This window comes from Panthera uncia (assembly GCF_023721935.1).
Source record: "Panthera uncia isolate 11264 chromosome C1 unlocalized genomic scaffold, Puncia_PCG_1.0 HiC_scaffold_4, whole genome shotgun sequence".
Classification (NCBI taxonomy): Eukaryota; Metazoa; Chordata; class Mammalia; order Carnivora; family Felidae; genus Panthera; species Panthera uncia.
Window position 1 is genome coordinate 74,572,451 of NW_026057585.1, and position 23,852 is coordinate 74,596,302.

Here is a 23,852-nt window from a genome sequence, read left to right on the forward strand (position 1 = left end):
AGGCCAGTAACGCCTCTGGTGAACTGGAAACTGATTCCCAGGGACACCCACGACCCCCACCATCCAGTCTGGTTCTCTTGGCCTGAGCTGTTCTGCTCGGGTGGCACAGGCACAACCTCAGCCATTCTCGGCGGGGATGACAGCCTCTTCTCATGTTAGAGCCTTTCCTCCCCCCTCCAGCACACACATTCCACTTGCTTTGTATCCCTATGGGAAAAGCTGCTGGGAGATTGTTGTCGAAGATCAGGCCACAGACACCCCCACCAACCTCACCAAACCCGAAGTGTCTGCCTCATCCAGAACGCCAGGAGGCAGGAGCTGGTGGGCTCGACGCTTGCAAAAACTGGGGCAGACCCGCAGCGCCCGCAGCGCCCCGCTCAGACCAGGGACAGACGGGGACCCCTGGCTTCCCGGGGAGGGCGGGGGGCTCCAAGGGCACCTGCCCAAGGCCACCCAGCGCGCGGCGGCCAGGACTGCGGAACAGAGCCGGACCTCCCAGCCGTCGGAGGGGGCGGTGACCGCCCGGGGCCTTCCCACGGCTCGGCCTGCGCGTCACCGCGGGGGCGAGGGGGCGCGGGGGCGCCAGGGGCTGCGGCGCAGGAGAGGGCCCTGGGAAAGGGCGGCGGGGTTGGGCGGGGCTGGGCGGGGCTGAGGCGGGGCCTGGGCGGGGCCTGGGCGGGGCCCGACTTTCCGGCCGGTAGCCCGCACCGGCGCGCAGAGACCTGGAGCCAGCGCTGGCCATGAAGCGGCCCAGGGAACCGAGCGGCTCTGACAGCGAGTCCGACGGACCCATCGACGTGGGCCGCGAGGGCGAGCTGAGGTGAGGGCCGGGATGGGGATACTGGGAGTGCCTGGACGGGTTCAGCGGGCCCAGGACTCGTCTTCCGTATGGCCCCGGGAGATGCAGGTGTGGGCGACTGCCTGCAGGTGTGTGTGGGGTAGGGGTGAGGGTGGGAGGCGGGGACACTTGTGCAGCGTGGGCCGTGACACGCACGAGTGCCTGGATCTTCTGCGCTCTGGGCCATTCAGGGCTGAGGGTGTCGGGATGGAAGTGGAGTTCAGCTCCGGGATGCCGTGCCCAGTTGGTGATCCTCCTTGCGTGGAGCCTCCTTGCCAGGCTGAGGCTCTTGGAGGAGATTTCCCTGAAGATCTTAGGAAACCTTCATAGACTATTGGTATCACACACCCCGGTCCAGAATCTGCCTGAGTAGGCAGAATAGCCGTACTTTTTCAATTCTACCCTAGCTTGGGTGCACTTTTCATGCAGTACACAAAACGCTTCCAGGGGGAAGGGAAACCTCCCCTCCCTTGAGCAAATTGGACTTTGGAATTAAGGCTTTGGTACTGAAGAAAATAATAGCTGACTTGTCAGTGCGAGGGCGGAGACTCCAATTCCAACACTCTTTCTACTGCACACCCTGCTGCCAATGTATTTCAGCTCTAAATATCCTGACTTGCTTCAGACTTGTAGAACAAATTGCACTTGTACAGTTCTGCTACTTCTCCCAGTTCTGTGAACAATCTAAGCTTCAGTTTCCTCGTCAGTAAAATGGTTATAAACAATATAACCGATCTCAGGTTTATTGGGAAAATCAATAAGATAGTGTATGTCATGAGCTTAGCACAGGGCTTAGCACATAGTAAGTATTTAATTCATGTCAGGCACCCAACATGTGATACCCAGAGCCCTGAAAGAGAGGCAGGGACTGAGTGGGAGTCTGTGGGCCTGGGTCCCAGCCCCAAATCTGCCACCAACTCACCACGTGAACTTGGGCCATTATTTTTTCTTTCTGAGCCTGTTTCCTCATCAAAAAAATAAAGGAGGACATGGAGTGGGAAAGAGAGAGGGCTATCTGATCTCTCCTGGCTCATCCAAACCTGACTCTCTAGAATAGATTTGAAAGGGGGACTCAGGGGGCACCTGGGTGGCTCAGTCAGTTAAGTGTCCTACTCTTGATTTCGGCTCAGGTCATGATCTCAGCGTCCTGAGATTGAGCCCCCAGTTGGGTTCCGCACTGGGCGTAGAGTCTGCTTGAGATTCACTCTCTGCCTCTCCCTCTCCCTCTCCCCCTCTCCCCCTCTCCCTCCCTCCCCCTCCCCCTCTCCCCATCTCCCTCCCTCCTCCCTCCCCCCCCCCCCCCTCCCTCTCCCCCTTTCCCTCTCTCCCCCTCCCCCCCCCCCCCCACTGGCACTCCAGCATGCTCTGAAAGAAAGAAAGAAAGAAAGAAAGATTCAGCTCCTTCTTAGGGATGTTTTTGAGGGCATTTCATAATTTCAATGACTCCAGTTTTCTGAGACCAGGATGTCCTACCTCAATCACAAATCCTTGTAAAAGGCCATCAGCTTCCAAGTATTTATAGCTTATAACAGGAGGTAAGGCAATAGATAACCCCCTTGCATCCTGTACATTAATTAGGTTTTGGGGTATATGATATAATTTCCTATGCAACTTATTAGCTTTCTTAAATTGTTAGCAGAAACTGCTATTTAGAGAAGCAATTCTCTGAGTCCGGGCCTGCTAGCAGCAGGGAAGGGCCCAGCCCCATGTGTTGCTGGTGGAAGGGTGTTCTCAAATTCAATGTCATTGGGTCTTCATGAATCAGAGGGACAAAATTGATGCCAGAGAGCCGACTCTGTCTTCTAAGAATTTGCAGCCTGGCCAGTGACCTGCCAGGTCACACAAAGACCATGGATAGGATAGAAGACAGAAGGAGAGACAGACTGTGGACTGTGAGAGCACCCAAGCAGGGAGGGGTCACTTACAACCAGAGGCATCAGGGAGGGCTTCTTGAAGGTGGTGGCATTTGGGCAATGGCATAAAGGATCAGTGGGTAGATTTTTCCTATACAGCATTTTGTCCTTTTAGCCAGAGCCCATTTTTAGACACTGTCTAGATTCTTAGAGGAGCAGACCCCCTCAGAGCAGAGAAAGCAGTTGGACATCTGGCAGAGGCTGACTTATAGACCCCTCTTTGTAGCACTCACCAAAGGGCCCTCCCCCCAGCAGACATCAATGCTTCAATTCAGGGAGTGTTGAACGATGCCTGCTGTGGCCCAGACCCTGGGCTGGGCATGGGGGACCCAGATGTATCCTGCTAAGCCTCTGCCCTCGGGGAACTCTCAGAGAAGAAGAGCTTCATGTACAAAGAAAGTCAGATAAACAGTGGCAAGGGCCACAGGACTGGGGCAGCCAGCTTCCCTGGGGTCAGAGGCAGGGCGCAAATCCCACCCCCCCCCCCAGAGATGTGAGAATAAGGAGCAGGGTGTATTCTGTTGTCCCTGTGGGCATCTGCCTAGTGATGGCATCTTGCCCCATATAAGAAAATCACTCCTATCTGAACCCAGCCTCCTGACACATGAGAGTATAGCCTCTCTCCCCCCACCCTCTCTGTGAACATTCAGTGAGCACCTGTCATATGGCAGGCACTGGGTCAAGGTCTGTGGGTCTTTCCTACATGATTTAGGGCACATGGTGGCCTTTGAAGTTAGATAGACCTGAGTTTGATTCTCACCACCATTAACTTGGGCATTTCTGAACCTCCATTTTCTCCCTTACAACACTGGTATGCTAATACCTACCTCACAGGGTGAGCCTTTGATGAGATAATGTATCTAAAGGGCACAGCTCCCTGATTTGGCCCAAGGTAGCTTCTGGCAAGTGCTGCTCTCGAAGGGGTCGCCATTTAGTTGGAGGATGCCATGTTCAAGAGGCAGAATGGTCTAATGAAAAGACTAGAAGTCTGAAGACTTACTAGGCACAATTCTGAATTCTTTGTGTCTCTGTCACTCCATCTATCAAATGATTATTTTTCCTAATGTGAAATAGCCCCAATACTACTTAATTCACAAGGCTGTTGTGCAATACCTGAGACAAGTGAATGTGGAAGTACTGTCTAGAACAAGGAATACTGGCTGCGTGACACACGTGAGGGAGTGACACACATGGGGGGGTGACAATACTGGATTAAAAGCCAATAGACTTGGCTCCAGTTCTGGAATTTCCTCTAATTTGCTGTGTGGCCTGGAACAGACCCTTCCCCTCTCAGAGTTTCCTTATTTTACAAGGGGGCTCAGCACTCCCTGAAATCCCTTCATTGGGGGACATTGTGATCCTGCCTTTCTTTGGCTGATGCAAAATGAGTGGGGTCACCTGCAAGGGTTCCATGGGGGGAGTTCCCGAGGGGGAAACTGAGAATGGGTGTTGAGGGCAGTCAGGACTGGCAGCCAGACCACTTGAAATCTGCCCGCCCCCCAAGAGACCTCCCCAGAAATCAGGCTAGGGACCACTCGAGGCCCATGGAGCAGATCTTGGTGGTCAGCATATCTTCTCTGGGTCTGTGAAAATCTGCCTTATTTTCAGACTTGCAGACAAGAAACTCTCACACCTCCCCCCAATGTCAGGGCCAGATCACAGCCTGGAAGTGAGCTCTGGTTGAGCTCTTGGGAGCTTTAAGGATAAGGGGACTGGAGGGCTATTCAGACAGACAGGAAATAGGAATCAAGAGGGAAAACAATGCTGAATTTGGAGCCAGAAGACATGGATTCCCATGCTGGCTTTGCTCCTTAGCAGCTGCATAGGCTGGGCAAGCTGCCTTAGGTCTCCAAGGCTCAGCATCCTCATCTGTAAAATGGGGCTTTTGTTAGGCTTGAAGGAGGGAAAGATAGGTAGTAATGCCAAGACAACTGAAGTGAAGTTTGGCTGTGAGATATGGGAGTCAGGGAAGAGGGATAATACTGCAGAGAACAAGTGACCGAGTGAGTGGAAAAAGAGATAGCAAAGCCACCATGCCCTGAAAGGGGTGCGTCAGCCTCTGACAGATGGTCCCTGAGGAGGGATCAGGCTGAGGGGCAGTGACGTGCGCAGTGCTAACCCAATACCCCTGGAGACTCCTTATCCAGCCTAGGGGGGACAAAGGCCATGTTTTAGTATCCCTTGACTCTTGGGGCTTGTCCTGAGTGTAGCTTTGTAAACAAGGTGCCCTCCAGACCTCAGGATCTGGCTATCGGAGCCCTGGACCCAGCTTGCTGGGCCATCCTTCCCAGGAGCTTCATAGGCCTCTTACTGGCCCTTCTCATCCAGATGTCTGGATGGAGATATCCTTTTCCAGACGTAGCTGGACAAAGCCAGGGACACAGCAGTGGGATTTGATCAATGTTGATGTGGACTCTCCTGCAACCTTCTTTCTTTGAGCAGCTGATGAAGATGATCTAACCTCTCATGCCAGGAGGGTAGTCACTTGGGCTGGCACCTTCCTCATGAGCCACACAGGTGCCCATTCCACAAAGGCCTAGCAGGTAGCTTTTATGTTGTCACTTGTCTGTTCCCCAGTGATGCCAAGGACAAGGGCAAGAGGAGGGAGCTCAACCATGAGCTCTGCCCTGTTCCAAGCACTGTTGGGTACTGGGGCTACAATAGTGAATGAGCCAGACATGGTTCGTGACCTCAGGGAGCTTATGCACATGGTGGAGAGATTGACATTAATCAAATAATCATATAAACAAAAAACAACAAATGAGCAATACATGCTGTGAATGCAGGATGCTAGGAGAGGGTAGAGCAGGGGCTATCTAGTAGGAGGGAAGATGTCAAGAAGGCTCCCCCAGGAAGATGACATTTGAGTTGAGATCTGAACAGTGGGAGAAGGTACTAGGCAAAGGGGCTTGGGCTTGGAGGTGGGGAGACAGCGTGCACTAGAGAATTTTAGGCTAGGGAACAGTGTGTGTAACCACAGGAAAAAGTTAGGGCATCCGCAGGCTGGAGCACACAGAACAAAAGAGAGTTGAGTCTAGGAGGTGACAGGAGCCAGCTGGGCCACCTGAAAAACAGTGGTCTTGATCCTAAAAGCATTGAGAAGGCCCTGAGGAGGGTTTTTTTTTTTTTTTAATGTTTATTTATTTTTGAGAGAGAGAGATTGAGAGAGAGAGAAAGACACAAAGCACAAGTGGGGGAGGGGCAGAGAGAGGGAGACACAGAATCCAAAGGAGGCTCCAGGCTCTGAGCTGTCAGCACAGAGCCCAATGCAGGGTTTGAACCCATCAACTGTGAGATCATGACCTGAGCTGAAGTCGGACACTTGACTGACTGTGCCCCTTTTAATATATATATATATTTTTTTTTAAATGTGCCCTTTTTAATATATATATACATATATATATGTATATATATATTTAATGTTAATGTTTATTTATTTTTGAGAGCCTGAGGAGTTTTAAGAGAGTGACAAGATCAGATGTACATTTAAATGAGCACTGTGCCTGTTTGTAGGGTCTTGCAGCCATCCAGGTGAGAGATGATAGAGGTTTGATCCTCAGAGCAGTGGTGGAGATAAGGAGGAGAGAGGTGAGATGTGTCTTAGACACAGAATGGGCACGTTTGGATGAGCGGGTGAGGACAGAAGAAGAATCAAAAGTGGTAAGGGACACCTGAGTGGCTCAGTCGGTTGAGCGGCTAAGCCTCCGACTTCAGCTCCGGTCATGATCTCCCAGTTCAAGCCCTGCGTCAGGCTCTGTGCTGACAAGCTCAGAGCCTGGAGCCTGCTTTGGATTCTGGGTATCCCTCTCTCTCTGCCCTTCCTCAGCTCGCGCTCTGTCTCTCAAAAATAAATAAAAATATTTAAAAAAAAATTTTTTTTAAGTGGTAGCCAGGTAGCCTTGTAGACCTGGCAGATGGGGTGCCTTCGCTGAGATGGGGGCCCAGGGGAGACAGCAGAGGGGGAGAGGGAGGACGAGGCAAGCTCACGGGTGCCTGTTCATGTGGGTGGCATTTTGCATTCTGAAATGGCAGGGGAGTCACCTCGTCTAAAGTTATTTGTTGATAGGGCATCTCACACTCTCCGCCTCCCCGGCCACTCCGGGAGCTGAGCGTCTGGAGCGCTGGGACCTGGCCGACTGCGCATCTAGGCCAGCGCGGGACTTGAATGGGGCCTCCAGGGTGTTGGCCAAATGAATGGTCCTCAGTGTAACTCTACGAATCCCCTCCATTCCAGAAGAACCTCTAAGCAGGAAACCGTTAGGGGGGCGAGCAGTTGGGCTGCAGAAGATTTTGGTCAGTCTGGGCAGGAAAGACCCCCCCGGGGCTGAGCCTCCTCCGGGTGACGGGGACTCCCGGGTGCGAGCAAACATCCATCCTGTGCCAGACCTGCGAAGCGAGGCCCGACGCGATGCGGGCCCGGGGCCTTCGGGGCATCCCAAGAGTCCGAGGGGGCCTGTGACCCAGATGCCCCCTCCCCCTCTCCCGGGCCGCGCTGCGTGGGAGGAGGCGGCAGCTGCCGGCGGGGCGGAGGGCGGCCGGCGGGCGCGCCCGGCCCGTGGGAAGCGGCGGCATCTGCTCTTTCCACGCTCTTCCCAGCGGCTCTCTCTGAAACCCAACCCGCCGGCCCTGCCCCGCCGCCGCCGCCCGCGCCCTCGCCCGCCCCGCCCGGGATCGGGTTGCAGGAGCCCCGAGGCCGGCTGCGGTTCCCCGACGCCCGCGGCGAGGGGCAGGGGGCGAGGCCGAGGGGGGTCGGGCCAAGAGCCCAGCCCCCCCCCCCTCGCCCCCCGCGGCCCCAGCCGCCGCGCGACCCTAGTGCAGGAAACCGAGCGCAGGGGGGACTTGGCCGGGGGAGCAATGGGCCCCCACCCACGCCTGCCCTGCGCCACTTCCCGGCCTGGGAGCCCTGAGCCGCCTGGGAGACCACGGCTGCCTGGGAGGGGGCTCTGCCCGCCCACATCCCCGCCTCCTCCAAGGTCAGCCCAGGCCAGGGAGATGGTCCCTGAGCTCTGAAAAATCAGCCTTTCTCTTCTTCGTCTGCAGCCAGATGGCCAGGCCGCTGTCCACCCCGAGCCCTTCGCAGATGCAAGCTAGGAAGAAACGCAGAGGGGTGAGTGTCTGTCTCTGCGGAGTCGCCCGGCAAATTTTTGCCCTGGGTCTCCAGGGGCCCAGCCCAGAGAACCCTGGTCGGAAATATCACCCAGACTGCCTGAGTGCAAATTCTGGCTCTGCCAGTGGCTAGCGGAGTGGCCTTGGGCAAGCCACTCAACCTCTCGGTGCCTCATTTCTTCAACTGTGTCACTGAAAAAATGACAGTGCCTACCTCAAAGGGCTGTTTTGACGACTGAGTTAATATAATGTACCCAGAACCACACCTGACACACAGTTAGGCTTTATTATTTATTCCAGCCTTCTGTCTCTACTCTCTGAGCCCAGAATTTTCATTTCCTCTCTGTGTGCCAAGGGGTAGGGCAGGGGGATAGAGAAGGAAGCTCCCCGGCTTGCTATTGGCCGTCTTATCCCGGCACCCCCTGCTCTCCCAGGATGCAGCTATGCTTCTGCCCTGGGAGTCCCAAGACCTGGAATGTGGCAGAGACCAGCCCTGCCACTCACTTAGGCAAACCACTTCCTTCCAGCCCTCATCTTTATCTGTAAAATGGGGGTCATAATGTCTGCCCCGCTGTCAGCATTCTGCTACCAGTCTGGTGAGGTGAGAATGAGTGTGAATGGAAGGTCTTCTGGACTGGAAGCAAAGCCTCTTCATGACCCAGCAACTGAGGAGGTGACCTCGACCTGCAGGAACCTCCAGGAACTGCTCCCACGCGGGGGCTGGTGTCCCTGTTCTGACTGGTCGGTACCCTGATGTACAGTGGTTAAGCATTTTGAATAGCACCCCAACAGACCAAGACAAGAGATCTGAGTTCTACTCCCAGCTTTGCACTTCCTTCTTATGTGACTTTAGGCAAGTCACTGCTCCTCTCCGAGCCTCAGTTTCCTCCTACATAAAGTAAGACTAGACTTCTCTCCTTCACAATATTTTAAATATGAGTCAGTGGCCATCAAAGCACGTTGGAAACTGGTGAAGTGGCTGCAAGTAAATTCTTGTCGTTGTTTTTTAGATTATAGAGAAACGGCGCCGGGACCGCATCAACAGCAGCCTTTCTGAACTGCGACGCTTGGTCCCCACTGCCTTTGAGAAACAGGTGTGTGACATTCCCGATTGTGCTAGAGGAAGTACCATGCAGGTGGCAGATAAGGTCCGTTTTTCATGGCATGTCTTACTGATTGGTGGCAGCTGCCTGAGGTGCTGGGGTTTTGTGTACTGATATCTGTCACTGGCCAGGGATAAGGGGAATGGAAATTTGTATTTGCTGTGGCGTCTCAGATGTTGTGGCTCTGTGTCCATCACCCCATGATCCCAAAGGGTAGGGATTATTGTGCCCATGGCACGGGTAAGGAAATTGAAGCACAGAGAGGTAAAGTAACTCGCACTAGATCACACAGCTAAGTAAATAGCAGAACGGAATGGGAACACCGAACTGTGTTTGGTTCTAAAGCCCCCTAGCCCTCTGTGCTACTGACAGTCCCAGAGCCATTTGAAAGTGGAACAGGCTACCCGGGGAGCGAGCCCCCTGCCGTTGCACCTGTGGAAGAGGAAGACTACAGTGGAAGCCAGACAGTTAAACCAATCAGACTGCCTGGAAGATTCTCTACCCTGTGCTCCAAGGCATGGTCATGGGTCATGTGCCTTTCTTCCTGAGAAGAAGTCAGTCATTCCACAGACGTTCACTCAAACTTTCACAGGCCCAGCTAGACCTAGACCTGGTACCTGCCCTCAAGAACTTACGTGGAGAGTCTGACACTCAGGTTTCACTTGGGAGATCAGGTGATGCTGGACGCTTAGGAATCATTGCTCAAGAGAGAATAGAGGAGGAGCAAGCGCTGTGGGGCTAAGATGATCTCGGGCGTGGTGGGTGTGGAGTTGATTCCCAGGAAAGCTGGTCTAGAAGGCAGATGGGCACACAGGAGTGGCATTCCGGTGACGGTGCACTAAGTCATGGAGGTCACATACGAGACCTCCCAGGGAGAGTGTGTCTAGCGAGCAAGAGCCAGGTGGAAGAAGAAGCAAGAACATGGGGTGTCGTGGAAGTCAAGGGAAAGGGGGACGTTGCAGGAGGGACGCTCAACGGTGCAGCGGGCGGGCAGACGAAAATGAGACCTGAAGAGAATCTATTCGGCTGGGCGCCTTGGCCAAAGCAGAAGCCGAAAGGCTGGCAGTGGTGGAGTGGGAGGATGACCTTGAGCTGGTGAGGTTGCTGACGCTGCCGGGAAGTGAGAGAGAGGTCAGCTGGAAGCCTTCACACTTCTGTCCTCTGCGCACACAGGGCTCCTCCAAGCTGGAAAAGGCCGAGGTCCTGCAGATGACAGTGGATCACTTGAAAATGCTCCACGCCACTGGTGGGACAGGTACTGATGCTTTTCTCTCCCATGAGTCTTTCAAGCAACAAATATGTGGGGGCGAGGCCCTGGGGATCCACTGGTGAGCAAAGCAGATGGGGTCCCTGCCCTCATGGAGCTCACAGTCTATGGTGGGGCTAAAGCAGGTCCAGGTGGAGCAGCCACAAAGCCTGTCTCTTTTCTTTCAGTATCGCCCTCTCCACTGTCAGTGTCCCCATGTGTCCCAACCTTGTTCTCAACTCCACTCCTTCCGGCCTTAGCCCTTGGAGGAGCTCTTCTACACAGACTGTCCCTCTGGCTTCCCCACCCTTAGCCCCCACCCTCCTTAAGCATTAGCCTGAATGAACTCATTCTCACTGGGATCCCAGTTGAACCCCTGGGTGGGGCCTGCCTGAGATTTTTAGCCACAGATGTTCACTGGGGTGCCTTCTGGGCTAGCGCTGGGGTAATAGTGTGTCCTCAGCAGTGCTGGGATCGTATGTCATGCTCGCAGTTCAAGATCGGTCGTGGGATTGTGGTAGCATACAATTGTAACTCATTCCGTTACTTTGAGCTGGTGCATTACGTGAAGTCATGGAACTGTGGCTTTCAAAAGACTAAGCCTCACTGTATATTTTGGTGATTTCACAACCGAGAAAGCTGGAAAGCTCCACAGACCTTGACACAAGAACCTAAGTCCTAAAACCTTAACTTGCTACCTTTGGAGGGGACAGTTGCATTTTAATTGACCCAGCCTGGTGCTTCTCAAGCTTCAGTGAACTGCGCAGGATCATCTAGGGGCAGGCAGCCCTGGGGCACACCCCGGAGATTCTGAGCCAGGAGGTCTGGCCTGGAGGTTAGGAATTTGCAAGTTTAGCAAGCATGCCTGATGACCCTGATGCAGGTGGTCGCTTTGAGAACTTCTGCCAAAGGAAGGCATGGCCAACAGTGAAAACTTCTGATTCCGGTCAACCAGTGGGGGAGATACTTCAAACTACATTTATGGTTACCCAATTAAAAGAAAAACAGTGACTAATATTTGGGGCAGCATTTTGTAGTTTCAAAATGCTTTCACCATTGTTATATCATTCGATTCCTATAAGAATCTCGAGGCTGAGGGTTGTCGCCATCACCATTTTCTGGCTAAGGGCTAATGGGAAGACAGAGATGTGGCTTAGAGCACTGCCTCTGGGTTAGAATCCTGAATTGAGTTGATTCGGATCCCATGAATTGCAAGGTTGGCTCTATGACTTGCCAGCTCTATTACGTTGGACAAATGATTTAGCTTCTCTATTCCTCAGTTTTCTCATCTCTGAAATGGGAGTAATGACAGGGTTTTTCTAAGGATTAAATCAGATAATGCAAATTAAGTACTCAATAAGAACTCAGAAAATGTTAGTTGAAAAAGAACAGCAAACACAGAAGCTGAAGGGTTTTGCTCAAAGTCGCATAGTTAAGTATGCAACAAGGTCTTGCCCCCAAGGAGGCCTGACTCCAAACATCGTCTCCCGTAGAGCTGTCCCTCTGTGGGGGCCTCAGCCATGAACCAGGGACCAGATATTTGCCGCCATAGTCGTGAGGCCAGTGCTCACAGAGGCTATTCTGTCTTTGCACAGAAGGTGGTTGATGGCGGGGCAGGTATAAAGGCAGTGAGAATTAAATACCTCTGTGGGCAGTCCACCTGGTCAGACCTCACTGAAACCAGCCAAAGAGAGGGTCCCAGCCTGATGGCAGCAGCTGAGGACCAGAGCGGGGTCCTGCTTTCCTGACAGCCCTTCAGGCTAGGGGACAGACTCAAATGCCCACAGGGGCCAAGCCAGTAATATGCCCTTGACCCTTGAACAACACAGGTTTGAGTAGCACAGGTCCTCTTCTATGCAGAGGGTTCGCAGTACATGTGTTAGAAAATTTTTTAGAGATTTGCAACAGTTTGAAAAACAATTGCAGATGCACCACATAGCCTAGAAATATTGGGAAAACGTACGAAAAAGTTAGGTACGTCATGAATGCGTGAAATAAATGGAGATGCTGATCTGTTTTATCATTCGCTACCGTAAAATAGACACGCATCTATTATGGACGTTACAACTTATCAAAACTTCCTCATACAAATACTTACAGACTGCACATGGTGCCATTTGCAGTGGAGAGAAATATAAACGCGGAGATGCATTAGAATCCTAATCGCATAAAAGTCGCTGTAGTCTATACATACCGTGCTACTGTGATAATTTCCTAGCTACCTCCTGTTGCTCTTGCGGTGAGCTCAAGTGTTGCGAGTATCTGCTTAAGACTCCATGAGACACTAATCATCTCCGCGTGAGCAGTTCGTCTCTCCAGTAAATTGCTATCACGGTAAAACGTTATCTCTGGCGGTTCTCACTCTAGGTAGTTTCTGGGGAGTCAAAAGTTTGCTCAGGTTTTCGACTGCCCTGGGGGAGGATCAGTGCCCGTCACCCCATGTCGTTCAAGGGTCAGGTGTAAATGATGAATTCGTTGACTGTTTCTGTGCACCGTTGCATTTAATTTCACCGTCACAACCCTGTGCAGCAAGTATCACTATATGCCCATTTTGCGGCCAAGGAAATTGAGGCTGAGAAAGATTAAGAGGCTTGTCCACAGTCAGGCAGCTAGTCAAGTGGAGAAGTTGAGGTCCAAAGACGTCAGGCTTCACTGTGACATCATGCTGCCTTCTCTGAGGAGTCCCCAAGCTCTGACCGCTGCTGCCGCCACCTCCCAACATCCGCCCCCACCAGCAGGCAGGGGTGTTCTACACCTCTACGTGCGCAGGCCTGTCACACCTGGCAAAGCGTCCACTTAAACGACAGTACCTTGGTCGCAAAGTTTCTTCTCTGCATTAATCATGAATTTCGATGAGAACAATACTCCACATTTTATCCTGCTTCATAGTTCAGTGAACTCACTTGGTCCTCACAACACACCCCAGATACCCCAGGAAGGGGTGATTATTCCCACTTTACAGATGTGGAGACCAGGGCTCAGAGAGGTGAGGTGACATGCCCAGGGTCACACAGACCTGACCCCAGGATCAGCACTTGTCCCCCGCCTGGCATGCCCTCATCACGCCTCACTTTGCAGGATTCTTTGATGCCCGAGCCCTGGCAGTTGATTTCCGGAGCATCGGTTTTCGCGAGTGCCTCACCGAGGTCATCAGGTACCTGGGGGTGCTGGAAGGGCCGAGCAGCCGTGCAGACCCTGTCCGGATTCGTCTTCTCTCACACCTCAACAGCTACGCAGCTGAGATGGAGCCTTCTCCCACGCCCGCTGGCCCCCTGGCCTTCCCTGCCTGGCCCTGGTCCTTCTTCCATAGCTGTCCAGGGCTGTCAGCCCCCAGCAGCCAGCTCACCGTCCTGGGAAGAGTGCCCGGTCCCATCCTCCCCAGCGCCTCCTCTCTGGTCTACCCCATCCCCGCACTCCGAACCACTCCCGTGCGCAGAGCCGCTGGTGCTGTCCTGCCAGCCCGGAGGCATGTGCTGCCCAGTCGAGGGGCATCTTCTACCCGGAGGGCCCGCCCCCTGGAGAGGCCTGCTGCCCCCTTCCCCGTGGCCCCCAACATCAGGGCTGCCAGGAGCAGCCACATGGCACCCCTCGTGCGATCTTCTTCCCCCGTGCTCCCTGGCATCCTGGGGTCCCCTGCTTATGTGGGTGTTCCTGCCCCCAGGCCTTCTTCCCCAGGGGCTGCTGGGAGGCCAGCAGGAGCTGTGCTCTGCCACTCCTGGGTCTCTGAAATCACTGAAATCGGGGCTTTCTGAGCCGGCTTCTCCCCGGGAGTGAGGAGGGTTCTTTTTCCAGGAGCTCTAAAAACAGTGCTATCGTCTGCCCTGCTTCCTGGCCTGGCTCATCTATCTATGAAGGCATCTTCCTCACCCATCAGAGGCGCCCCTTCCTCCTCTGGCCCATCTCCCCTCCTCACTGCCTGTCCCAGCTTGTCCACCCAGCTCTCTTGGAGCTGTTGTGATCTCAGAGGCCTCGTCTCATTTCTTACCTGGACAGATAAGTCGTGGGAGGGCCCCCACTAGCTTTGCCCAGGCTCTTACCTGCCCCCCAGGCACACAGGGGGCAGCAGGCATGAATCTAAGGTCTGGGAACAAAGCTTTCACCTAAAGTCACAGTGGCCTCGGGCAGATTGCTTGCCTAGAGAGATCAGACCCCCAGCCAGAGCAGTGACTGACTGGTGCAGCCTTCCCCGGCCCCCAGGGCCAGAACGTAGTGTCTGTCTTGCTTCCTGAGACAGTAACTGAGCAGGGGCCACAAAGTTGTCTCCGGAGAACCCCTGTCTGCCCCTGCCCACCCCACTGCAGTGAACCACAGGACAGCTGCCCTGTGCACCACGGCCAAGGCCTGGGGATTAGGGGCCCAGCAGGGCCTGCTCGGGCCGTCTTCCCCACTGCAGACACCTACCCTCCAGCTGACCCACACTTCCCTGCACAGAGCTGGGAGATTTCTGGGCAACAGTAAGACTCCAAAACAGGGCGTTCTCACCAGCAGGCCTGGGACAGCGTTCCCAGACAAGAGCCAGGATTGAGTAAAGAGAACCCAGCTCCCGGCCTCCCGCGCCGTCACCATCCTCCAGATGTGTGGTCCCCGTTGGGTGCACAGTGTGGAAGGTCATGTTCCCATGTGATGGCGCCCAGAGAGGAACCCTCTTGGGATTCCACACCAGACGTTTGTGCTGCCTGGTTTGTATCCGGCTCACAGAGCCCAGACTGTGGGGACAGCCAAGGGCCGTCAGGCTGGACAAAAATAACTGCAAGGAGGGGTGAGAGGAGGGACAGTCAGAGGCGGCTCGGCCCTTCAAGGTCACACGGTGGGTCAAGGGCCTGAGATCCTGTTCACCCAGGATTCCGCGCAGCTGGCTCTGCTCAGAGGCCATTTCATTACCCAGCTCCGCCTGGGCCTAAGAGAGGGAACAAATGGCCTGGTGACCATTCCTGGTGGAACAGCAGAGACTGGACAAGATTGAGGCAGACCCAGGACTGACATTCAGCTGGACCAGTACTGCCAGACCAGTTGTAAAAAATGTAGAATCACTTCTGTGCTTGTTGGCAAGTATTCACATCCCCTGAGTGCCTCTAAGTGGCCCCCTGCCCCAGGTAGCTTTGGGTGGCTTTTCCCCCAGGACCCCATGCTGGTTAATGCCTGGTAGACCCAAGACTATGGGGTCCTCCAGCTGGCAATTCCTTGGTGCTTATTTGCACTGGTTATTAAATAGTTCCTTCAAATGTCACCCCTGGCAAGATTCTTTCACCCCCACCCTTTGATGGAACTACCCTCCCCAGAGACTAAATTGAGGAGGTCCTTGGGCTCAGAAATAGAGTTTGCTAAAACCCTGGGGGAGAGGGCCCTTTCAGAGAAGTAGAGCAGAGGGCAGAGATCATTTAAATGACCCAGAAATCTCTTTTAAAAAAGGCAAATTCCTCAAGAAGGCATGAAGAGCTGAAGTGTTCTTTCAGTCCTCAGGGTTAGGTCCATCAGATCTCTGTCCTCCTGGATACATCTGAGATGTGTAGCAGTGGGGAGAGAGGGTGTCGTTTTAAGGAGGGGGTCACCGGCCTAGAGTGCTCCTGAGGGAGATGACAGGGAGGGCAGGGTGGTCAGCAGGCTCCCAGGAGCGGGGAGAGGGGGACAGAAGGCAGAGCCCGACTTGTCCTTTCTCACAGAGGACGGGAGGGGCTGCTTCTGCTCCGAGACTCCCTTCTTCCCTTCCTCGTCTCCCTGGCTATCCCAGCTGGTGGCTCACTGCTCCCCTGACACCATGTCAGTGCCACAATCCTGCAGTTTGACAACTTGATAGCCCGAGAATATGGAAAGCCCATTTCCATGTTTCCAGTCCCCAACTCTAGGAGAGTCTGTTGACACCATCGAATGAGATGGAAATGGCCCAGAACTTCCAGCATCTGAGTTGACCTTGCGTTCATTCTCCCCCAAGAGATGGTGGGGGGGATTGGTGACTATGTATTTGTTTCCAGGGTTGAGGACTTACATCTTTTGTTTCTATCCCCAACCCTTTCTGGTGTCCCCAACTCCTACCCCATTGCTGGGGCTGTTGCAGGCATCCAATAAAGTTGTTTTAGTTCTCCTAAAAACCTCAGAAAGATTCTACTTCTTAATATCTCTGGAGTCAATACTCTTCTCTCTGAACCTACAGCTATCACCCTGGTGTGGCCACTTCACCTGCCCCCAGATCACTGCCCTCCACAAGGTCACCTTGCTTCTCTCTTGCTTTGTCACTCTGTTCTCAAGGCAACCAGAAAGAGCTTTAAACATGCAAATCATATCATACCAACTCTGGTATAAAACCCTTACTCGATTACCCTATTATTCCAAAGATAAAATCCAAGCTCTTCCTCTTCTGGGCCCAACCTGATTTCCAGCCAGTTCTGATCTTGTTCGCTGTGTTCCTGCCACCCTGGCTTTCCTTCCTTTTCTCAACATTTTAACCTATTCCCACCTCCAGGACTTTGCATATGCTGTTTCCTTGCCTAGAATGCTCTTCCCCTACCTTTGTCATGGCTGAGCTCTTTACACCCTCAAGCCTTGGCTTTAACCCACCTCCTCAGAGAAGGCTTCCCTGACTGCTTGAATAGTTAGTTCATCTATCTCAAAGTCCCTTATTCTTATTCTTCTCCTTCATGGGGCACTTGCCATTACACATCATGTGTGTTTACTTCTTGGTTGACCGTCTCCCCCGGCAGCATGTAAGCTCCGTGAGGCCAGAGACCATGTGTGCTTTGCTTTCTACACTGTATCTGGTGCCACGCACAGTACCTGGCTCTAATTTGGTGTTCAATAAATATTTGTTGAATAAATAAACTGGGGAGGTGAGGAATCTTCCAGACTCAAGCTGCTGGATGGTACAGGCCCCTGTAGGGGTGAACTCCCAGCTGGCTGACTTTGTGGGGAGGCTGGAGAGCAAAGTGAGAGACGGGGCCAAGGTACTGGAAGTTCTGGCAAATGGGGAGGAGGCTCTGGCCAAAGAAAAGTGCACTCGCTCTGGAGCGCACACTGACAGCTGAGAACAGGCAGGCGTCCCTGCCAGCAGGTATCGGTCTCCACTCTTGCCCTGATGGATTTGGCTTGCAGTAATTCTAACAAGCATTTGCAGAGGTCTGCTCTGTGCCAGATCAGGCATGGTGGAGCCAGAGGTGATGGGGACACTGTCACCCTGAGGGTGTGTGCCCTCCTTCTAATGACGGTTTGGTGAGGTGAGAGTGGAGTCAGGCCTGTTGAGAAGGCTGAGGGGACACAGAGGGGCTGTCTGCCTCTGCCTAGGGTGGCCACGGGGGAGGGGACAGCTACCAGAGGAGGCATTCTACCAGCACAGGGAACCTATGTGCAAAGGCCTGGAGATGTCACCAGGTGCTCTGCAAGTTGGTTCTAAGTTGAGTGCAGGCCTTCAGCGATGAAGGGAAGGCAGGCTAGCCTGGGCACTGAAGCCTGACTTCCTGGGTTCAGGCTCCACCTCTGTCACTTTTCAGGGTTGTGGATTTGGGCAAGTTACTTAACACCCCTAAACCCCAGCTTCCTCATCAATCAAATAGGGATGATGCAGTAATGGCTATTAACTGTTTTACCTACACCCCGGACACTGTGGGGATGCTTTTCTTGGAACGTTCCCATTTTATAAATGAGACAACTAAGCCAAGTCACCATCTCCTAAAGTTAGCGGAAATCAAATGGGGCAACACGCATAAAGCCCTCAGCCCAGAGCTTGTGCCATATGAAACACTCAATCTTAGTCATTAGTGTCATTAATGGAAAGAGGCTGGATCCAAATTGGGGAAAACCTTGGGTGCCATGCAGAGTTTGGGCTTTAGCTTATAGGCAATACAAGCCATGGAAGGTTCTGCCAGGTGAATACCAAGGCAAATGCCAAGGTCAGACCTTTTAAGAAAGTGCTGCTTGGGGGTGGGGGCGATGCTGGGTGGCTCAGTCAGTTAAGTGTCTGACTCTTGATTTTGGCTCAGATCATGATCTCATGGTCAGGCTGTGTGCTGACAGCCCAGAGCCTGCTTGGGAATCTCTTTCTCTCTGTCCCTCCCCCGCTCACATGCTCACTCACTCTCTCAAAATAAAGAAATAAACTTAAAAAAGAGAGAGAGAGAGAGAGAGAGAGAGAGAGAGAGAGAAAGAAAAAGGAAAGGAAAGGAAAGGAAAGAAAGAAAGAAAGAAAGAAAGAAAGAAAGAAAGAAAGAAAGAAAGTCAGTCCTGCTTGGGGTAGTGACTGGGAGAAGGAGTTTCCAGGTTCAAATCTACCTATTCATTGGTAACACCTAGATGCTTTTTATTTTATTTTATTTTATTTTATTTTATTTTATTTGAGAGAGAGACAGGGAAAGAGAGAGTAGGGGAGAGGGACAGAGGGAGAGAGAGAGAATCCCAAGCAGGCTCCACACCCAGCACAGAGCCTGATGTGGAGCTTGATCCTACCACCCTGAAATCATGTCCTGAGCTGAAATCAAGAGTCAGACACTCAACTGACTCAGCCACACAGATGCCACCGCCCCAAGATGATGATTCAATCTGGGTGTGGCAGGGCCCAGACATCCAATAAGGAGGTGGGAAGAAGAGTTGGGATTTCTTTACTAGTCAACATAAATTTCTATTCAGTAGGTGAACTGAGCCCCAGCTTGTGGGCCTGGAAAGGACTGATAACTTTCTGAGAAGCAAAGTGGAAATTAATTTCCACAAGGGCATCTCTGTCCTCCAGGTGCCTCCTAGTCCCTGGCCCATAGTAGATCCATAAGAAACATTTTGTGTTGGATGCTTTGGAAATTTATAATTCATTTAAGAGTCACTGAGTATTTTTTGACTTTGTGGAAAACTCAAGACATTAGCTTCCTTCCCTCCTTCCTGGGGAAGGAGGGTAGGAAGAATCAGGCCCAGATACCACCTGATTGCCTTAGTAACAGTAAACAGTTTTGAGCCCTTGATTTACATGATCTCATATAATCCTCCCATAGCCCTGGGAGTAAAGTACTATTATTATCCCCATTTTACAGAAGAGGAAGTTGAGATTCAATTTGTTAGTGAAAGCACCCAAAATTTACGACATTAATCAATGTTCTAGCCAAAGTGGAAATGAAGGTCTGATTCAGTCTTACCCAATAGAGTGCACTGCTTCCTTCCCAAGCTGCGTCCTGTAATACAAAGCCTAAGACATCCAGTGGCAGGCCTTAAGGATTGGTGGGCTGGACTATTATGTTAGCCTGAGAAGCCTTCAGCCCATCATGCTTTTCTCCCCTGTGCTAGTGAGAGTAAACCTTGGCTGCTGTAACAAAGAGGCCCAGGTATAACATAGTGGATGAAAGAAGATAGAACTTTCTTTCTTTCTAAAAAAATGTTTATATATTTTTTTTGAGGGAGAGAGAGTGAGCATGTGCAAGGTAGGGAGGGGCAGAGAGGGAGAGAGAGAATCCCAAGCAAGAGCTACACCGTCAGCACAGAGCCTGACACAATGCTCGATCTCACAAACCTCAAGATCATGACCTCAGCCAAAATCAGACACTCAACCAACTGGGCCACCCAGGTGCCCTAGAAGTATATGTATTTTTTGTGTCACTGCCTGATGGATGTTCCAAGTCAGCAAGAAGCTCTGCCCAATGTAGGCATTCTAGAACCCAGATTCCTCCCATCTTGATTCCCTGCCATCCCCTAGGGCATTGTGCCTACATGGTTGACGCTAGGTCTCCAGGGGTTTAAGCCAGCAGGAGAGGAATGAAAGTCTGGTAGAGGCATGACAAGTCTTAAAGCCAAGTCCCGAGAGTAGCATGTGTATATATGTCCATCCACTTGGTGAGAACTTTGGTGGTTGGCCACATCAAACTGCAAAGGAGGCTGGGAAATGCATTTTAGCCCTGTTCTCTGAAATAGATGTGAATGGATGTTGGCAGATAGTCTCTATCAGCTGGTCCTTACCTTCCAGCCTGGGAGTTCGACACGAATGGGAGAATCAGGGCCACTGTAAGCTACTGACTACTGTGTGTGCACACACACACATACACATGGTCCAGGGGTCAATTTACTTTGAGTTTAAGGAACCAGGTATAGGGACTCCACCTACAATTCTCTGATCCCACAGGGGTAGGTTGGATACCCTCAAATGGAATTGTGTCTGCACTGGGCCCAACTTTCTGGAGAACTCCCCCAGAAAACATAATGTAAAACTAGAAGGGCTGATTGCCAGTGGGTTCCAGGCAACCAATGATCAGTGTCACCTGGAGGGCTTGTGTGTCACAGTGTCACCATCCCAGCTCCCCAGCCACTGGGGAGGAGGCACTATTGATGTTCATACCTTCCCTGACCCAGACTGTCTGTCCTGCTTGCTTCTCTCCTGACTGCCTGGGACACAGCCTACCTGGAGCTTCGGTGAAAGGCTAGCCACATAGGCCTGTGGGTTCTGTTTGTGGAAATTGAGTTTCTCATGAATAGGGCTGCTGAGAGGGCCCTCAATTATTTCACAGTGACAGGTGAAAAGAGGCCAGGCATTGGGTCTCCAAAGACCCCAGCTCTCAAGACTTTTTTTTTTAACTTCATGTCAGAGTAAAAAGAAGCAAGAGTATCATTCAGCCCATGAATCTTAGAAAGCTAGCTGGCCAACCTATCCTGCCCTGAGCCCCAGGGCCATTTTAAAGTCAGGGTTGACTCAGGCCTTTGGGCAAGATCTGGATTGCCCTGCTCTGTTCAAAGAAGTCCAGTGTGTAACACCCCAGCCCAGGCACCCAGATGTTCTGTTAGAGCCTCTGTAAAATAATGAACAACTCCAGCAACCATAAAAGGAACCAGTCAACAAGAAGGAAAAGTAATAATGCCCTATATCATATAGCGCGTTACATTTCAAGTGCCTCCAAGGGTATTATCCCACTCACACCTCTTGACAATCTGGTCAAGGGAGCCAGGACTGGAATTATTATCTCTGTAATGCAGATGAAAAACCCAGTCACATTAAGAGGTAAAATAATTTTCCCCCACATCAGAAAAATAGTAAATGGCAAAGTTTGTTTGGACAGTAGCAGAAAGTCCTGGATCATAAGCAGGTGCACAAGTCACATAACATTATCCAAACATTACTGAGCACTTGCCCAGTACCAAGTGCTTTACATGTGGGCTCTGAGTCTGTCTACACAACTCCACAGTCTGGGTTTTATTTCTATTATTATCTCCATTTTATAGGTGAGGAAACAAGCTCAGAGAGACTGAGTAACTTGTTCAAGATAACACAGCTGTTAGGTGGCAGAGCTCTTAACTGCCAAGTTCGACAGCCTACTAAGTGCTCTATCTTCTACCCCTTACACATATCAGAGGAGGAGGTACCCAAGCCTCCACAACAGCTCCTGGCCTACATCTCAAAGCTTTGGCCTCAGACCCATCAGTATCAACTCAGCCACCCCTCAGGACATAGAAACCAGCTCTGCTTTCTTAACAACACGTAGGGAGTACTGACGATGTGCCAGGTACTCATTTAGGTGCTGGGATACAGCAGTAAATAAAACAGATCCCCAGATTCACAGAGGCAGACAGATGATAAACACCTAGGCAAATACATATGTAGGTGGAATGCTTGATGTGGAAGAAGGATGATGTGGATAAGGGAACAGAGAGTGATAGGGAAAGGTGCTGTTTTACATAGGATGGACAGGGAAGGCCAGAGGTAGCAGTCTGAACTGACACTAGGGGAGGAAGGTAGGAGGGGGGGAGAGGGGAAGGGAGGGGGAGGGAGCCATGAAACTATCAGAGAAGAGGGTGTTTTAGGCAGGGAGGGTCAAGGACTAGTCCCAGAGGCCAGTGTAGCTAGGGTTAGACAGCAAGGGGAGAGCAGAAGGAGATAAAGTCTGAGAGGGGTGGGGGACAAGTCATGAGAGGGTGTTAGATTTTACTCTGAGTCAGGAAGGCATAGGAGGGTTAAGTGTCCAGGAGACTCATGATCTGGTGTATGTATTAGGAATCACCATGTGAAGGATAGACAGCAAGGGGACAGGGGTAGGAGCAGGGAGGCCATGGAGACCCCTTTGATTCCAGTGACCTCAACTGCCCACACCCACAGAACCCACCATCATCAAAAATGGCTTCTCTAGAGAATCCTGTTTTTCAAATACTCAGTTCTCCAGCCTCCAAGTGCTCTCCTTCAAGCTCCCCCTCTCAGCCTTCCCATGGCAAAAACTCTCCAACCTTGGGGCGCCTGGGTGGCTTAGTGTACTAAGCGTCTGACTCTTGATTTTGGTTCAAGACATGATCTCATGGTTCATGGGTTCGAGCCCCCTCATCAGGCTCTGCTGACAATGAGGAGCCTGCTTTGGATCCTCTGTCTCCCTCTCTCTGCCCCTCCCCTGCTTGTGGGCTCTCTCTTTCTCAAAATAAATAAATAAACTTAAAAAAAAAAAAAAACCAAAACCCCTCCAACCTCAAGAAGTTCTTCAAATCATTGACCCCACCATCCCCTTCCAGCCATTGGTCACCTCCTGGTTCCACTTCCTTCCTTATCTTGCTAAGGGCTCATGGACCCTCATATCTGTAACCACCCCTTCAAATAACCTCAGTCCTTGTCCCACCTCTCCCTCCACTGCAGTCACCAGGTGTGGGAACAGACTTAATAATGGACCCCATGACCCCCACCTCCTGGTGTCCATACCGTTGTATAATCCCCTCCACAGATACAGGCAGAATCTGTGGCTTGGTTCTAATCAATAGAATATGGCAAATGTAAGGGATGTCATCCCCATGTTTAAGCTATATCATATGGCAAAGGTGATGGGCTGCACCCCCGCCAATGATTGCCTTATCTCATATGAGACTGTCTTAGCCATATGGATAGAGGAACTCTCTCTGCAGGTTTGATAAAGTCAGCCATGGCTCCAACAGTAGCCATGTTGGAGAAGCCCACATGGCAAGGCACAGTGAGTGGCCTCTGGGGCCACAGGAGCAGTCTCCAACAGACAGCCAGCAAAAAGCCAGGGCCCCATCATGCAGCACAAGGAAGTGAATTCTGCCAACCACCTGAATGAGTTTGAGAGTGGAGTTTTCCCCAGTCAAGCCTCCAGATGAGCCTAGCCAACACCATGATTGCAGCCTTGTAAGACCCTGAGCAGAGGACCCATCTAGGCCATGCCAGGCCTCCTGACCTACAGAAATTGTGTGCTAATGGTTATATGGCAATAGATAATATACCAGGCAAAACCTGGATCTTGGTTACAACTAACTTCCTGCTTGTTCTATACCTGCTGGAAAAGAGTCATTCAATCAACTAGAAAAGTCATTGGTCTGATTCATTCATAATCAGAAATTTCAAATGAGGGCCTACTCTGCCTCTCCACCAGCTGGTTCTCCAGCTTTCTACAATAACCACATTATTCCTTGGTCTCTCTCCTCACAACCCGTTTCCCTTCCCATTAAATTCTCAGAAGGTGATCTTGCTTCATTCCTCATGTTGAATATGGAGGTTTTAGTGACCTTGAGAATAATATTCTTTCTTTTTTTTTTTTTTGAGAATAGTATTATTTTCTAAGAGCAACAGTATTGAGGTACAATTTATGTACAATAAAGTTCACCAATTTTAACTGTACAATGTGATGAGTCTTGACAGTGTATACACTCAGGTCATCAAAATTGTGGTATAGAACATTTCTGTCACCCCGAAAGTTCCCTTGCTC

General features: G+C 51.7%; 1 protein-coding gene across 1 annotated transcript; it reads left to right on the forward strand.

Annotated features, from left to right (window-relative positions):
* The first annotated feature begins 722 nt into the window (after positions 1-722).
* HEYL (hes related family bHLH transcription factor with YRPW motif like) lies at positions 723-17,068 on the forward strand. The gene is made up of 5 exons (XM_049617419.1): positions 723-820; positions 7,792-7,858; positions 8,868-8,951; positions 10,134-10,215; positions 13,285-17,068. The coding sequence occupies exons 1-5, from the start codon at positions 741-743 to the stop codon at positions 13,956-13,958; spliced, it is 987 nt and encodes a 328-aa protein (XP_049473376.1). The 5' UTR covers positions 723-740; the 3' UTR covers positions 13,959-17,068.
* Positions 17,069-23,852: the final 6,784 nt, after the last annotated feature.

What these genes read in the sequence shown, in the direction of transcription:
- HEYL (XM_049617419.1), top strand. Translation starts at nt 741, where the DNA reads ATGAAGCGGCCCAGGGAACCGAGCGGCTCTGACAGCGAGTCCGACGGA. An exon ending in CTAGGAAGAAACGCAGAGGG is followed by an intron (nt 7,859 to 8,867) that starts GTGAGTGTCTGT and finishes GTTGTTTTTTAG; the next exon opens with ATTATAGAGAAACGGCGCCG. An exon ending in CCACTGCCTTTGAGAAACAG is followed by an intron (nt 8,952 to 10,133) that starts GTGTGTGACATT and finishes CTGCGCACACAG; the next exon opens with GGCTCCTCCAAGCTGGAAAA.